Source organism: Chionomys nivalis, chromosome 9 (genome assembly GCF_950005125.1).
Source record: "Chionomys nivalis chromosome 9, mChiNiv1.1, whole genome shotgun sequence".
NCBI classification, from domain to species: domain Eukaryota; kingdom Metazoa; phylum Chordata; class Mammalia; order Rodentia; family Cricetidae; genus Chionomys; species Chionomys nivalis.
The window spans coordinates 28405594-28421391 of NC_080094.1; the positions used below are offsets into that span (position 1 = coordinate 28405594).

Below are 15798 nucleotides of genomic sequence, written 5' to 3' on the forward strand. Positions count from 1 at the left end.
AGGGTGGCCATTTCGGACTGAGGTCGAGGTAAGAGCCAGTGTCTAGCCATTTTGTTTTTTGAATCTCCAGATTGAACCCCAATTTCTCTCTCTGAGCTTTTATTAATTGTGCTTCACAGTGGTTTTTCTGTGTGAGGTCAATAACATTCCATTCCCTTAAATACAGTAATGTTTTCACTTGTCTGGAGAGTTCATTCATTCATTCATTCATTCATTCATTCATTCATTCTTTCATTCCCTTACTCATCATTAAAAACTAACTCATCAAGACCGGTAACCTTGTCCCAGGAAAGACCTGGGGTTACCATGAAAGCAGCCTCAGTCTGTGCCCCAAGAAACTACTTTTGCCAAAGTAATGCTGTTTAGGTCTATTCATTGCAAAGTGACAAAGAAGACACACAAACTCTAATATACAGACTTAGAGGCAGTCTGGCCAAATTATCTCTTACCATAGTTAGAAAAACAAAACCCAGCTCTTCCGGTCTCTTTGGTCTCGGCGGCAGAAGCAAGATGACGAAAGGAACGTCATCCTTCGGAAAGCGTCGCAACAAGACGCACACGTTGTGCCGCCGCTGTGGCTCTAAGGCCTACCACCTTCAGAAGTCTACCTGTGGCAAATGCGGCTATCCTGCCAAGCGCAAGAGAAAGTATAACTGGAGTGCCAAGGCTAAGAGACGAAACACTACCGGAACTGGGCGGATGTGGCACCTAGAAATTGTCTACCGAAGATTCAGACATGGATTCCGTGAAGGGACAACCCCTAAACCCAAGAGGACAGCTGTTGCAGCATCCAGTTCATCGTGAGGATTTCAATCTGTCATAAAATAAATGGTCTGGTTTCCAAAAAAAAAAAGAAAAAGAAAAACAAAACCCAATGACTGTGGGGACCTAGCTAGGGTCTCACAGTTAGTCCTAGCAGCTAAGAGTCTTCAGAGCAGGCAATAACTTCTGAACCACATATATTGTTTATCTAGAGGAGCAACCATGCTAACAAGTACCACAGATGTACTTCCATGAAATGTTCATTGAATGGAAAAGAGACATGGTAAGAAGGGCCTCTGTGATAAGTTTGGCATACAGTGGGTTAAAAGTTAAACGGAACCCTCCCCTGTAGCATTTATGTCTATGTACAGTATGTTCCATCATGAGGAGGAGGTTATGCATCTGTTTCCCAAAAGTATTTCATGAGACATATGTAAAACACAGTTGGGAGAACCCTGTTCTGAAATTGCAGCTAAGCTACTCAAACTCAAAGAACATTGCTGAAAATGCCTTTTGAATGACAAATTGCTTAAAGCAGAAATCACTGTTCTTTCTTAAGAGCACAGCAAGCAGTTTCAAATTTGCATTCCTGCTGTTCACATTTGATTAATAAAGAGCCTTTATAATCAGTAAAACTGAGAGTCTGTTAGGAACTAAGGTTAGCTGATGAGTGTCTAAAGCAGACTAAGTACATGGTTCACAGTGGTCCTCCGTAGTCTTCAACTGAGCACCCGATATTCATCCCCTCTTTCTTCCTCTTATTCATAAAACCCTGGTCTCCAGACACTTCCCAGCCTCTCCTGCAGCTGTGCGAGGCCAGGGGATGCTATTCTGACAGGTGGAATTGACCAGAGTTAGTATGTGTGCCCTCCAGGTCTCATCCTTCAAGGGAAATGCTTATGTGTTTTCCTTCCCCTTCTGTATTGAGCATCTCTCTGGGCAAGAAAGAAGTAAGCCTCCCGCTCAGAGCATCTAGACCTACTTCTTCTCTAGCACACTTCCCTCTCCTTTGTGTATTTTAAGAGATTCTTGCCCACCTTGTCTTATTTGTATCCTTTGGATCTGGCCTGTGGATGTTAGAGAACTCACTTTGAGTCATGAAAACAATCAGTTTTGACAGTTTTACCATCTTTTATCTCTTCGGCTCAAAGCACATATGATCTGTATATTTTTAAAAATCTAACTCAGGCTGACTTTGTATTAAGTGTGCATTTAAATCATGGCAAGCTATCTTCTCTGACTTCAATTCAATTTTGTACTCGCCGTTTCCTGTTTAGTTTTCTTTTTTAATTTTAAGTCTCAAAAGAGCTTTAAATGCTACACACTGGAGCCAAGCACTAATGAGGGCCCATTTGAGTCTCTCTTTCTCTGTTTCTTAGCCAGATTTTCATGCTTGCTAGTGAAAGCTGATGTGGTGTTTTTCTCTAATAACTGGTTCATATTCCTTAAAGTCCTCTCTTGGCTCATCAAAGTGAGCTGCAGCTGCTGGACAGCTCATAAATGCCTTTTATTTTATTCTGCCTTTATGTGCACTATTTATCCAAAGCCAGTTTCTACCTTTAATGGAGCCCTTTGCCAATTTGCATCTTCCAAATTAGAAACTGTTTTGGCCCCTCATTTAAAGAGTAGGTACTACAGAATAATCTAGAGTCCATATCATGTTCCCACATTTTTCCAAAGGGTTCAGTGGTATCCAGGCATGTTTGGGAAGCACACTAGGTTTCCACCCATCCAGTGCAGCCCTGATCGACCACCTCTTAGCACCAGGGATGAGATCCACTGCAATTTCATGCATGATACTTGCTACTCCACTGCACCAGCATTTATGTTGAAACCTAAATCCAGGGTTCAAACTGCCAACAACAAAGCTGTCTGTTTCCATGAACCAGTTCCCTGGATGTCCCACCAAACTTCTTTTGCAGCGCTTTGAAAGGCACAGAAACTGCAACTGGCTTCTCCCTGCTCTTCCTCTCCAGTTTTTCACTTCAGCTGCATGGATATTTCTTCTTTCTTACAGTTTTACAGTTTCACCTTCTTCCCTTCGAAGGAACCACAAACCAAAATCATTCAATGGAAACTTCTAGAAACAACTTCCAAGTTTTAAATTGCGTGCCACTCTGATATTGCGGTAAAATCTCAGGGCATCCCGCTAGGTCCATAAACCTCCCCTTGGTGTTGTGAGTGAGCCAATATGTTGTACTCTACCCTCCCATTAGCAACATACTCAAAGCCATCTGATTATGGCACGGGTTGTTGTGATAGCATGGCAGTTGTGCTCAAGAAAACTATGTTTGACTTTAAAATAACCCCCAAGAGTAAGAATAGTTATTGTGGCAATTCAGATGTGCCTCAAAAAAAATTCTTGTAAATGAATGAAAAAGTAAAAGTATAGTAAGATATGGAGCAAGAATTCATTCATGTTGCTTTTATTATGGTAGTATATTTTTATAATTATTCTATTTTATTATTATCATTGTTAACCTGTTTCTATCTCAAATTATAAACTGAGATTTGCTATATACAAGTATGCATAGGAAAAACACAATCTGTGTATGTGTGTGTGTGTGTGAGTGTGTGTGTGTGAGAGAGAGAGAGAAAGAGAGAGAGACAGAGAGAGAGAGGTTTGACACTATTTGCAGTCTGGAGCACCTGTTGGTAGGATGATGATAAAGGTGGCTATTTTACCTGCCTGCTTATTGACAATGCTCTCTAATTATCATTTCCTAGCAAAGAAATTTGCCCCCAGGGCCACAGAGAGAAGAGGCAAGTTGAGGTCTGTGTCTGTACTCCCATGAGAAGTCAGAAGAGAGCACTACAGATTCCATTAGTAGGGAGGTAGGTGCAGCAGCCACACTCAGGCTGCAGGGCTGCCTCTGTCCTTGCCTGATAGCAGAGGGATTAAAGCAGGAATGTCAGTGTACCTGGTAACTGCTGCTCCTCATGGAACAGCTTTTGCTCTCTTGGCATCAGTGCTGCAATTGATGGAAGTCACTGGACTATTTGGGAGTGAGCATTTAGTTGTCAATGGGTAGCGTGAGATGATCAGATACATAGAACAACCAGGAAGATTGGAGAGCAGTATACACAAAACAGAAGACTCTACCATATCAAGTATCAACACGCAGTGAGCAGTGCTGGCTGGACAACCATGGAGTGAATATTGAATTCATGGTCAAGAAGGCCTTATCCTATTTCTCAGCTGGGAGGAGTGGTGGCAGTTTTTGGTTGTCTAATTGAGTATATCTAAAACAACCTACAATCCAGAAATAGACAATCTCATACCTGTGAGAGATTTTTCTCCTTGGTTTGAAGTGGGTGAATCTACTTCTAGTCTGAGCCTTTGAAGTAAGAAGACACACATCTTTGATCTGGACCTTGAGGCCTTTAATTCAAATACTGAGGAGGGAAGACATACCTTTAGTATGAGCTATACCTTCTGCTGGAAGTCTACGTAAGGACATAGAAGGAAGCTTTTGCTCTTTATCTGTGTGCCCTCGCCTTGCTGGCACATCCATTCCTTCACTGGCATTGGAGCCTGCTTCCTTGGGACTCCAGCATATACAGAAGACCAGCTGAGAGGGCTGTAAGTCATTCCAATAACACATGCACACACACATACACACACACACTCAAACTCACATACACACACACACACACATTCACTACATAAGTTTTGTGTCTCTAGAGAACCCTGACTAATAAAAGCCAATCCTCCATATCCTCCCAGATATGGATAATTTTCCTGTAGTCCACAGTCAATAGCTTCATATATTTGAGGGCTTTACCCATTCCAGACCCATCACAGTAATTGCCTGGGTCCGTCTATTATGCTTGTTGTAATTAGATAAATAGTTTCTCTTCATGGGACCCAAGGGAGAGAAGAGTAGAAGAAAGCTTTACAGAGCTCCAACCGTCTGCCTCTGATCTCCTGTCTCAAGGTCAGAGGCTCACAGTGTGCTCAGAGACCATAGCTGTCCTAAGGTCGGAGGCGGCTCACAGTGTGCTCGTAGACCCTAAGCACTAATCACTCTCCCTGGTGACTAGCAAGTGGGTTTGCCCACTTCAAATTCTTCCAGGCCTAGCTATTCTGATCCTGGCAATAACTTCAACACAGAACACATTGTCAGTTTGCCAAGATTTTGTTCATTTGTTTTCACTGTCTTTTATAGGAAAAAAAATGGGGATAGCCATGAGACTTTTTTCTAAGAAAAAAAAATGTTCCTTGACTTTAAAATTAAGAGCCCCCCCCCCCCTTAGGAGCGAGAAACCTGAATCCAAAATGGCTCTTGGGCTCTGGAAATCAGCAGGAGCCCACACCTGATAACTCACAGAGAGAACATTTCCAACTGGCCCGGTGAAAAATTCATGTAATGTCAAATGATAGCCACTCAGAAAAACTCACCATCTAAAATCTCATGCGCTAAGATTCAGCTGGCTCCTTGGTTCCTGGCATTCAATTAACAAAGCAGCATTAAAAGAAAAAAAATGTTTGGCTAGAATCTTGGAAAAGTGTACAGCTGTCCAATTTGAAGCCAGATGGTATGGCTGACCCCAAAGCTAGAGGAAAAAACACAGGGAATGGATTGTTATTGGGACTGAACCCAAAACTCCCTCTCCTGTTGCTAGCAGTATACTGATGAAAGAAGTACTTCTTGGATTACTTTGGGAAATAGAAGAAAAAGGTTATAACCACTGCCACACCCAAAGTGCTGAATGTGAACACAACTTTTGAAGATCTGCCCTGGCATCAATAAGCTGAATTCTGGCCGTACTGGTGCCTGGCATCAGGAAGGATACAGCAGCCATCAATGAGGGAATATATTGGCACATGCCTCCAATGTCAGAGACTTAATGACAGGGTAGTAAATCGCTAAGAGGAATGGGTTCTTCTCACACAGAGTGGGGCCTTGACACTGCTGTTTGTGGGTACAAATAATTGAGCCAAGCATTGTGAATAAGTGCTAAGAATGTTCTGTTCACTTTGCTGCATGCAGAGGAACAGGAATAACCAGAAAAGTTCCCTATACTGGAGGAATACAGATGTGCAAGATGCCAAGTTGGAGACAATGGCAAAAGTTCTCAAGATAAAGAATGAAGAACTGCTGGGAGAGGCAAGGTCAGCCTCTGGAATTAGTCTCGTAAAAGAAATATCAGGCTGTCTGCTGTTGGCTTAACCCTGTCCAACTTCTCTCAGAGAGAGGTGTTTAGTCTCCACATTCATCCTAAAAACCCTGTGCCTTCTGCCAAGACCAGTGAAGCAGGGGTATTGCCCTGACCCAAAGGACCAGTCAGTATTCTTGATCAAACAAAAAGCAATTAACTCACATGGGGGTTAGAACCCCATGTGCTCCCCCTGCTCAGGCCCCATGGGTGCCTACTCTGCCTTCTGAATAGGGCTTTTAAAGGCTCCTATACTCCACAAGGCACCCTAAGGATATGTCCATCAATCTCCAGAGCTAAACTCTGTGACTTACAAGCAAAAAACCCAAACCTCTGCTAGATCCTAGGAGAAAGAAACATGACTGGTATTTGCTTCTTTCTGTTCACAGGACAGTCACTGCTCTCCATGGCTGATATTTTATGTATCGCCTGAAGTCACTGCCATTCTCATCTCCACAAACAAATGCAAACACGAGACCTCTGCTGAGTTAAAGCAGCCAGAGTCTACCAAGAAACGGGAGCCAAGGGAGGTGGAGCCTGGAGTGGGAGCATTCTCGTCATTTTGTCACCATGGCCCTGGCAGCAACTGGGAAAGACACACATCAGGTTGGTCACCAAATGTCTTAAACTCCAGAGATGCAGATGTGGTTCCAGTAATGGAAAGAAAATGTTGTACGTATTTGATAAGGTACTTGAAAATATTTTTCTTCTGCTGCCTGGTGTATCTACAGATGAAGGACTGTGTGGGGGTGAAGGTGGCAGTGTAAGCACAGGGAGTGTTGTGGCAAAGACTGAGAAGGTGAAGAAAGGAACAAAAGCAAGGAGTGAAGAGAGAAACTAGGCCAGGGTGGAGAGTCACTGTTCCAGAATGATGAGGTTTCAGTAAACAAGGTCCCACAGACTCTGTGGATAGCCAAGAGTGGCCCTTGGAGCCTGAGCCCAAACTGTTCCATTCCTGAGATCCATGTCTGTGTGTCCCAGGTCCCTGAGGCCAGAGAAGACATAATGAGGCCTGGGTTTGTGAAAACATGGGGCTAACCAGGTGTCCACCCTGTCAGTCCTGGTGTCCTTTCCGAGCTAAACATGCTTCTTAATACTAACATTTATGTGCCATTCTCTGAGCATCTCTTGGAATTTCCAATGTGATGTAGGATTTCCCTCTGTATGCTATGAATGTTTTATTACCATTGGTTAACAAAGAAACTGCTTTGGCCTATGGCAGGGCAGAATATAGCTAGATGGAAAAACTAAACTGAATGCAGGGAAAAAGAAGGCAGACTCTGATAAATGCCATGTAGCTGCCCAAGAAGCAAGATGCGAGGTAACAAACCACAAGCTTTGTGGTAAAATATTAAATAATAGACACGGGTTAATTTAAAATATAAGAGCTAGCTAGGAATATGCCTGAGCTATTGGCCAAACAGCATTGTAATTAATATTTGTGTCACTATTTGGGTCTAAGTGGGCAGAAAACAACAAAAAAAAATTTACACCAACAAACCCTTGAACCCATTCCTTCCCTAAGACGTGGAAGTAAGGTTCCTCTTTAACTTGAATTTCTAGTTCTAGTCTACCAGAGGAAAGATGTTGATGAACAGAATCACAGGCACATTCAGGGTTAGCTTTGTAGTTTTGACCTCCAGATGCTCAATGTGCCAACTGTCCTAGATACAAAGGCCCTGCTGATAAGCAAAGGTCATTCTGCATCAGGTCAGGCAATCTTCGTCCTTTGCACTACACTCAGCTGCAAGGCTATGGCAGGCAAATTCAATCTTCCTGCTTGGTCCAGTCACAGTTTCAAAATCTTAACAAGTTCCCAATGGTTGTGGCCCGGGGAACTATCCATGGTGCTACCCTAGCCCCTGGCCTCAGAGTTTTCCTCTTAGACTGGCAGAAAGGAGTTTGCCAGGCTATAGCATCTCTCCGACTCCAAATTTGGTGGAATGATCCTTTCTGTGATGTCCCAACAAGTCTTGTTTTAGCTTGTCTGATTTTAAGTTCTTTGTTTGGGCTATGGGGTCCCTCTTCTGCACACCCATTTTTCAGACCGTTTTCCAGGCCTTTCTTAAGAATCCCTTATCTGGGGGTTGGAGAGGGAGGGGGCCAAGCAGTTAAGAACACTGGTTTAGAGAACACTGGGTTCAATTCTCACTACCCACATGGCAGCTAACAACTGTCTGTAAACCCTGATTCCAGGGAATTCAACATCTTCTTCTGGCCTCTACATGTGTTGCACAGGTGTAGTGTTCAGTCATACATGCAGCTAAACACTCATACACATAAAAGTAAATCAAACTAAAATCTTATATTTAAGTCTAGTCTGCCCAGGTATATTAGCTACTTGACTATATTTTTGAGCTAAGTGAGCAATAGCTACCCCTCACCCACGATGAGCAGGGCTTCACCTTCACACTAGTGCAGCATGAGCAGATGCCTACAGCAAGCTCCAGGAAATCATAGCTGCTGGTACACTCAAGGCAAGTGTGGTAGGTGAATGTAGTTGGTCCCCATAAGTCACAGTGAGTGACACAAGTAGGAGGTGTGGCTTTGTTGGAGTGAATATGGCCTCGTTGGAGGAAGTGTGCCACTGTGGGGTGGGCTTTGAGGTTTCCTATGCTCAGGATACTGCCGAGTGTCTCAGTCAACTTTCTGTTGCCTGCGAGATGTAGGACTCTCAGCAACTCATCCAGCAACATGTCTGCCTGTATGTGGTCATGTTCCACATCATAATGATAATGGACTGAACCTCTGAAACTAAAAGCAAGCCACCTCAATTAGATGCTTTCTTTTTAAGAGTTGCCACCATCATGATGTCTCTTCTCAGCAATGAAAACCCTAACTCAAACAGCAGGTTTCTCAGTTATTTGCCCAATAGCACACAGAAGAGCCACATCTGGCATCATCTGTCTTCTTAATTACCATGTACTGCCCCACTACCCCATTCTAAGCAGGGCTTGGTAAGGTTATATGTAGCTGTCTATGTTAGTCTGCTTTTTGCTATTACAACAAAGTATCTCAGATGTTCAACTCTAAAGAGGAAAGGTTTTCTGTAGCTAACAGTCTGGGAGAGTTTTGTTCACAACCAATTGGTTCAGTTGCTGTGCAACCATAGTAAATTAGCACATCTCAGCAGGAAATGGATGGGAGAGGAAAACTGCAAAGATTAGCATCTCAATGCCTCCTCCAGGGGCATTCCCCAATGACTGAGAACCTCTTACAAGGTCCCACATCTTAAAGCTTTCTCTAACTTCTGAGTAGCACCAAGCCATTAGTGACACAGGCAGGCCTATTGGGAACATTCTAGATCTAACTTGTAGCAAAGTTACCCTCCCATGAAGCTAAGCAGCCATTTGCATTTGGAGACAAGGGTTCTTGTTTCCTCCTTGTGCTGTGTTCACAGTAACAGACAAACCTGAACAGTTCCCCCCACACTCACCTCTATTTCGCAGCACACTGAGCTCCATTGCCATGGAACTGTTCAGCTTAGCCGGATAACTCTGTTCCTTGATTTGCTTGAGCTATCACAGCTTTATGTAGCTTTACAACATTTTCCTGTTTCTGAAATCTTCCTTCACCACTCCCACATACGTTCAAGAGATGTTTGCGTTCTGTAGAAATTAGAAGCTTTGAAAGGATTCTAGATTCAGACAGAAGGATCTAAAATAACTTCTGGTGGGCGACTGTGAAACCATGCCACAACAGACACACAGACACAAAGGAAATAAAAACTTCTCCTGGGAAGTAAGCTTGACAGGAGCCCAGTCTCAGTGTCCCTGACTTTGGATCCCATTGTCCTCACCTACTCCTATAGAAGTAAAACACAGCTAAGGTCTATGAAGTTATCCTAAGTGACAGTTCCATGAGGTTTACATATCTAAGTTATTTTAAGTTCATGTTAACACTGGAGTGAAGTTGGTGCAATAATACTTGCTTAGTGTACACATTACGAGTTTGATTCATAAAATAACAATATAAATAAATAAATAAATAAATAAATAAATAAATAAATAAATGGTAGTTACAAGGCAGGTACAATCCACATGCCCCAGGAAAATTGAGGATTGCAGAAATGAAAGGTCAGGGGACCATATGTTACCCAGATCACATGGGGGAGGGGAAAACACTGTACAAATCACATGAGGAAGAGGTAGACACTTCTCTATCCTGTGGGGAGGACGAACAGACTCTTCCAGGTCATGTGAGAGGGGCAGACACTTCTCAGGTAATATTGGAGAGGAACAGACATTTCCCAAGTCTCATGGAAGAGAGGACACTGTTCAGGTCCCATGGAGAGGAGCATGTACTTTCCAGGTCATGTGGGAGAGTAGCAGACACTGCCCATGTGTGTGGGGAGGGAAACACACTATTTACATATGTGGGAGAAGGCTAGACACTACTCAGGTCACATCAGAGAAAGAACTGATTGGGAGAGGCAATCTCCTGCTAGGTATTAGACTCTCCAGACCTCTCCCCAAGATGTTGGGAGCAATTCTGGGAGGTTTGAAATTAAGTAAATTGGCTGTTCTAAGTAAAATAAATTGTTGGAAGATTATCAAATGTAGTGAGCTCTGTTTGGGGTAGAACAGAATCTGATCCTAACACTAGGAGATCACAGGCCCAAAGCAAGCAAGCTCTATTAACGCCCCTCCATAACATCAGGTTGAATTACAGATATAGGGCCTTTTGGCAGGGCCTCCAAATTTTGAGTGGTCACGTGAGGTTTCACTTTAATAGATCCAAGGTGGTTTAAGGAACCGGAGAGCTGGCTCAGTGGTTAAGAGTACTTACTGTTCTTACAGAGGACTCAGGTTTAGTTTCCAGCACGTACATCATTGGCCCACAGGTATCTGTATCACCAGTTCCGAGGTATTCAACTCTCTCCGTGGGGACCACGCATGCACATGATGCATACACACACATGCAGGCGAGCACTCATACATGTAGAATAAAAACACTTTCTCATGTTAGATCTGCTTTCACTGCAAACCCTGTTCTTTGCTGGCTGACATTGACCCTTGAGGATCATCCTTCTCCATGTGTGTTCCAGGGAAAGAAAAAATGGAAGACAACCAGCCTCTAACAATCTTCTTGAAGGACACACCCCCAGAGTGGTTATGCTTGTTCTTGTGATCACCAGACTGGACAGAAACAGCTTCCTTGAGGAAGGATTTGCTTTGGCTCATGTTTTTAGAGGGCTTCTGTCCACCATGGCAGGAAGGGACAACTGAACAGTTGAGTTCATGAATGACAGGAGCACATGATCGTAGACCAGGGAACAGAGAACAAGACAGAAAGTACACAGAGATGATTGATCCCTAAGAGTCCCCCACCCAATGACCCACTTTCTCAAGCTAAGCCCTTTCTCCTATAAAGGTGCTACAACCTCTCAAAATATTGCCACCTGCTGGGATGCAAACATTTAACACTTAAGCCTGTGTGTGGGAATGGTGGGGTTTAACATTCAAACAGAAACATGAAGAAAAAAAAAAGAAAAGAAAAGAAACATGGCCAGTGACATAAAGCCTCCCACCAGGCGGGCCCTTGAAAAGTTGCACCACCTTCCAGCAGTGACAGCAGCAAATGGCAGCAAAATCACAACAATGTTGAGATCAAACAATCATTCTGGCCTGTGAATTGCTGGACTGTAATGAAGTCCATTGCAGACATAATCCTGAACTTGAGGTCACTTCTAAACAACTTGTGAGTAAGACCCTAAGGTCTTGTTTAACTTGCTTGACTTGGAGGAAATTTTAGGTTAGCTGATCTCCAGAGTTCTGAAATCTGGGTCCTGCTTATCTCTTTCTTTTCTTCGCTCTGGGAGCTTTCTCCTTCCCATCACTGTCTCCTCCGCTGACCTTTTTTGTCTTCCTTTCCTCATCCTTCTTTCCTTTCTTCTCTTCCCCTCTTCCTGTGCCTAACTGCATGGGATGAGATTGGCCCAGCCCACTAACCACACCCATGGGTCTTGGTCCCTGAGTGATTTCTTAAGGTGGACATATCTTCGTATTAGTAGGCCTTGTTGAGGAGGATGCTGCTATGCTGGGTCCAAATCTGTTCCTTTTATCTGATAGCTGCCACCCATCCTAGCCTCTGTTCTTTCTTCTGGGCTCTGATGTCCTAACTGACTACCTTGCTTCCTCTTGCATTGTCTGCCATTCCATTTTCCTCACAGGCGTCTCCATACTTTCCACGAACATTGATGCCTTTATTCCCCAGGGCTGGCCACGCCCCCTAGGGCAGACCCACACGTCATTCTTTATTTACAACCCCTGCCTGCTTCTTGCACTTGAATAAACTTGGAACCAAATCTCCTTTATCAACATGAAATCTGGTAGGCTCTGTGAGGTTGCCAGAGCACACCAATAAAAAAGAATGGATTTTTTTTTTTTAAATAGTGATGTTAAGGATATTCAAAACCTGATTAATTGTCAGAGCCTGTAGGCCGGGGACTATAGATGATGAGAATACAAAAGATGCCTTTCTAGAAGAGAGGAAAGGATTTTAGAACATGTCCATGAAACGGTGAAACTGTCACTAACTAAAATTGCCTTTGAGGGAATAAAAATGAAAGGGCTAAGAAAAGAATTAATCCTTAGCAGGCAGACGGGTTTTTTTAAAATTCTGATTATGAGTCATAGTCAATGCTCTGTGTGTGCAAGTGTCCCTGAGTGCCTCTTCTTTGCAAGAGCAGTTATTTCGAGCAGCCCCCCTCTTGAAAATCAGTGGCAAGCGCCGCAGAATTCAAAGCCCAGGTCCCATCAGTGTGTAGTTTCTCAGAGGCTGGACATTCAGAGACCACAGCTGGGAGCCATTAGCCACACAAAGGAGAGCTGACCATGAAATTGCTGGCTGCCCTGATGGTTCTGCTACCCTGCTAAGGCTGACTTAGGCAGCTGCATGCGAAGGCATCCTGTTTTTTTCAGGCTGAATTTGCCCAAATGAGCCTGAATTTCCAATATAAAGATAGACTCCTAGGCCCTAATAGAAGCCAGGGGGACAACGACAAGAACCAAATGCCACTACTCAGCTCTGTGACTTGACATCATTTCTTACTTTCTTGGACTTTCCTTTAAGGTCCACAAAAAAAAAATATTATCATTTCCCTACATATAGAGAAACATAGGATGTAAAGAAAACAAACTTTGAAAAATGAATGGAAAGTAAAGGAGTGGAAGCAGCTGGGAGTAAACACTACATGGTTTAAAGTCAAAAGTGTGATAGAAATGAGCACAGTTTTACATTTGTGTTCCCCAGTAGCACATGCAAAGAGAAAAGGTACGTGAATAGCATCCCTACCACCACTTGATAGTTTAACAATCCCACTGCAGACCAGCCTTCTCAGTGCTTTGACATCGAGACAAAGATGCCTGTGGAGGAATGAATGGTTCAGCACTTGGACAGGTACAGTCCAGGCTGGGACCTAGTGGAGTCGCCCAAGTCTAGAGTCCAGGTAACAGCTTAACCCAAAGTCTTGTTTTTTCCCATTATAAATGAGTATAAGATCTTTATCTCAACACAGGACGGTTTGATAATTAAATATATGAAGCACTCAATTTGAGCACTAGAAATACAATAAGGGCCTAATAAAATTTTTTGAATTCTTCTCACATATATTACATCCCCACTGCAGTTTCTCCTCTCTCCTCTCCTCCCAGTCCCTCCCTCCCCCACCTCCCCTCTTTCCCAAATCCATTCGTCTTCAGTTTTCCTTCAGAAAAGGACAGGTCTCCCAGGCATATCAACCAAACATGGCATGTTAAGCTGTAATAAGACTAGGTACATCCCCTCATATTAAGACTGGATTATAGGCAGAGACTGCTTGTTCATTACCCAGCTACCCAGACCCAAATAATCACACAGAAACTATATTAATTATAACACTATTTGACTGATGGCTCGGACATATTTCTAGCTAACTCTTGCATCTTAAATGAACCCATTCCTATTATTCTGTATATCATCACAAGGCTGTGGCCTACTGGAAACGTCCCAGCATCTTTCTCCTTCAGTAGCTACACAGCGTCTCCCTGACTCTGCTTACTCTCTCTCTCTATATATATATCTCTGTTCAGATTTCCTGCCTGACTTTATTCTGCCCTGCTACTAGATGAGGCAAGTCAGTAGGAGGAAAATTGTCCCCAAAGCAGTCAGAAACAGCACCCCTTCCACTGTTAGGTATCCCACTAGAACACAAACCTGACACCCATAATGTATATACAGAGGACATAGCTCAGACCTGTACAGGATCTTGATTGCCAGTTCAGTCTTTGCGAGCCCCTATGAGCCCCAGTTAGCTTATTCTGTGGGCCATTCTCTTGTGGTATCGGTGTCCTTGACCCCTCTGATTCCTACAATCCTTCTACTCCCTCTTTTATGGGATTTTCTGAACTCTGCCTGGTGTCTTTGGTTCTATCCTAGGTCTCTGAACTATCCAGAATCTGGTTCTTACCCTCCAGACAGTGTCAGGCATGGCCTGCCTGTCATGGAATGGGTCTCAAGTTGCACCAGTCACTGGTTGGCAACCCCCACAAGTTCTGCACCACCTTTATCCCAGCACATCTTGGAGGCAGAACAAATTATAGGTCAAAGGTTGTGTGGATGGGTTGGAGCCCCAATACCTCCACTAGAAGCCTTTCCTGATTACAGGAGATGACCGGTTCAGGCTTCATATCCCACATTACTAAGAGTTTTCACTAGGGTCACCCCTGTAAATTCCTGGAAGATTCTATTGCTCTGGGTTTCTACCTCTAGCCAGAAATGGCCCCACTAATTCCAATCATCTATTCCAGTATTCTCTCTGTTTATCCCCCTTCCTGTTACCTCCTGTTCCTATCCCCACCTGCCTCCAATCCACCCATGAAATCTATTCTATTTCCCCTTTCTAGGGAGAACCATGCAACCCCAACCCCTTGAGAAAGACTGGATAAATTTGAGTGGTATTCTCGGGTATATATGAGGATTGTATAAGTGGAAATACCCCATCATTCCATTTGATTATGGTTAATCTTTGTGTTCTAATTTAAAGACAACAAAAGAGCCATGGAGAACCAGTCTAGGATAGTGATAGAGAAAGAAAAGCAGACACCAAAAACAATGAGAAAGCAGGAGGGAAAGTTTGGATGAACTTTTCACAAAAAATGCAGATGCTACTGCCTTGCACCACAAGTCCGAAGCTGCTAGAAACAAACATTTATAACTCTTTTCTGGCTTTCATTGCCCCATGTATGGTCAGCATGTGAGGCGGGCAGGGAAAATCCTGTAGAGTTAATTCTGTGCAGAAGATGTCTGTGACAGCGATGGAGCCTGTGGATGAAGGTCAGCACTACTCCCTCCATTATGTGGGGCAATGTGAGACATCCTGCGTATCATCCACATCAGGACCCCGGCAGGACTGAGCCTAGAAAAGCTGGCTGGACATCAGCACACCTGGTAATGGTTTTCTCTCCTGGCCTTTTGCACAGTTCCCCTTTCCCCAGAGATGACCATGGAACTGGTTTCAATTCTAATCCTGAAAAACACAACCCCAAGCACCACACCACCAAATGTTGAAATCCTGAGAGAGAAAAATTCTCAAAGCCTAAAGTCACTATAAATCACAATCACAAAATTCTAAAATCTGGCCAGCAAAAGTGGTTCGGGGCAAAAGTGTTCATCGCATAAGATTTAGAATCCAAGATGGACCCCCAGAGCTTACAATGGTGGTGTGGGAGGTCCTTCTGTCTATGTGCTACTTTTATTGGTTAATGAATAAAGAGCTGCTTTGAGCCTATAGCAGGGAAGAACAGGACTAGGTGGGGAAAGCTAGGCTGTATGCTGAAAGAAAGGAGGCGGAGTCAGAGAGAAGCCATGGAGCCCCCAGAGACGAACATTGATTCG

General features: G+C 43.6%; 1 protein-coding gene across 1 annotated transcript; it reads left to right on the top strand.

Moving 5' to 3' along the window:
• Positions 1-498: 498 nt before the first annotated feature.
• LOC130881981 (60S ribosomal protein L37-like) lies at positions 499-804 on the top strand. The gene has a single exon (XM_057781848.1). The coding sequence runs from the start codon at positions 511-513 to the stop codon at positions 802-804; it is 294 nt and encodes a 97-aa protein (XP_057637831.1). The 5' UTR covers positions 499-510.
• Positions 805-15798: the final 14994 nt, after the last annotated feature.

What these genes read in the sequence shown, in the direction of transcription:
- LOC130881981 (XM_057781848.1), top strand. Translation starts at nt 511, where the DNA reads ATGACGAAAGGAACGTCATCCTTCGGAAAGCGTCGCAACAAGACGCAC.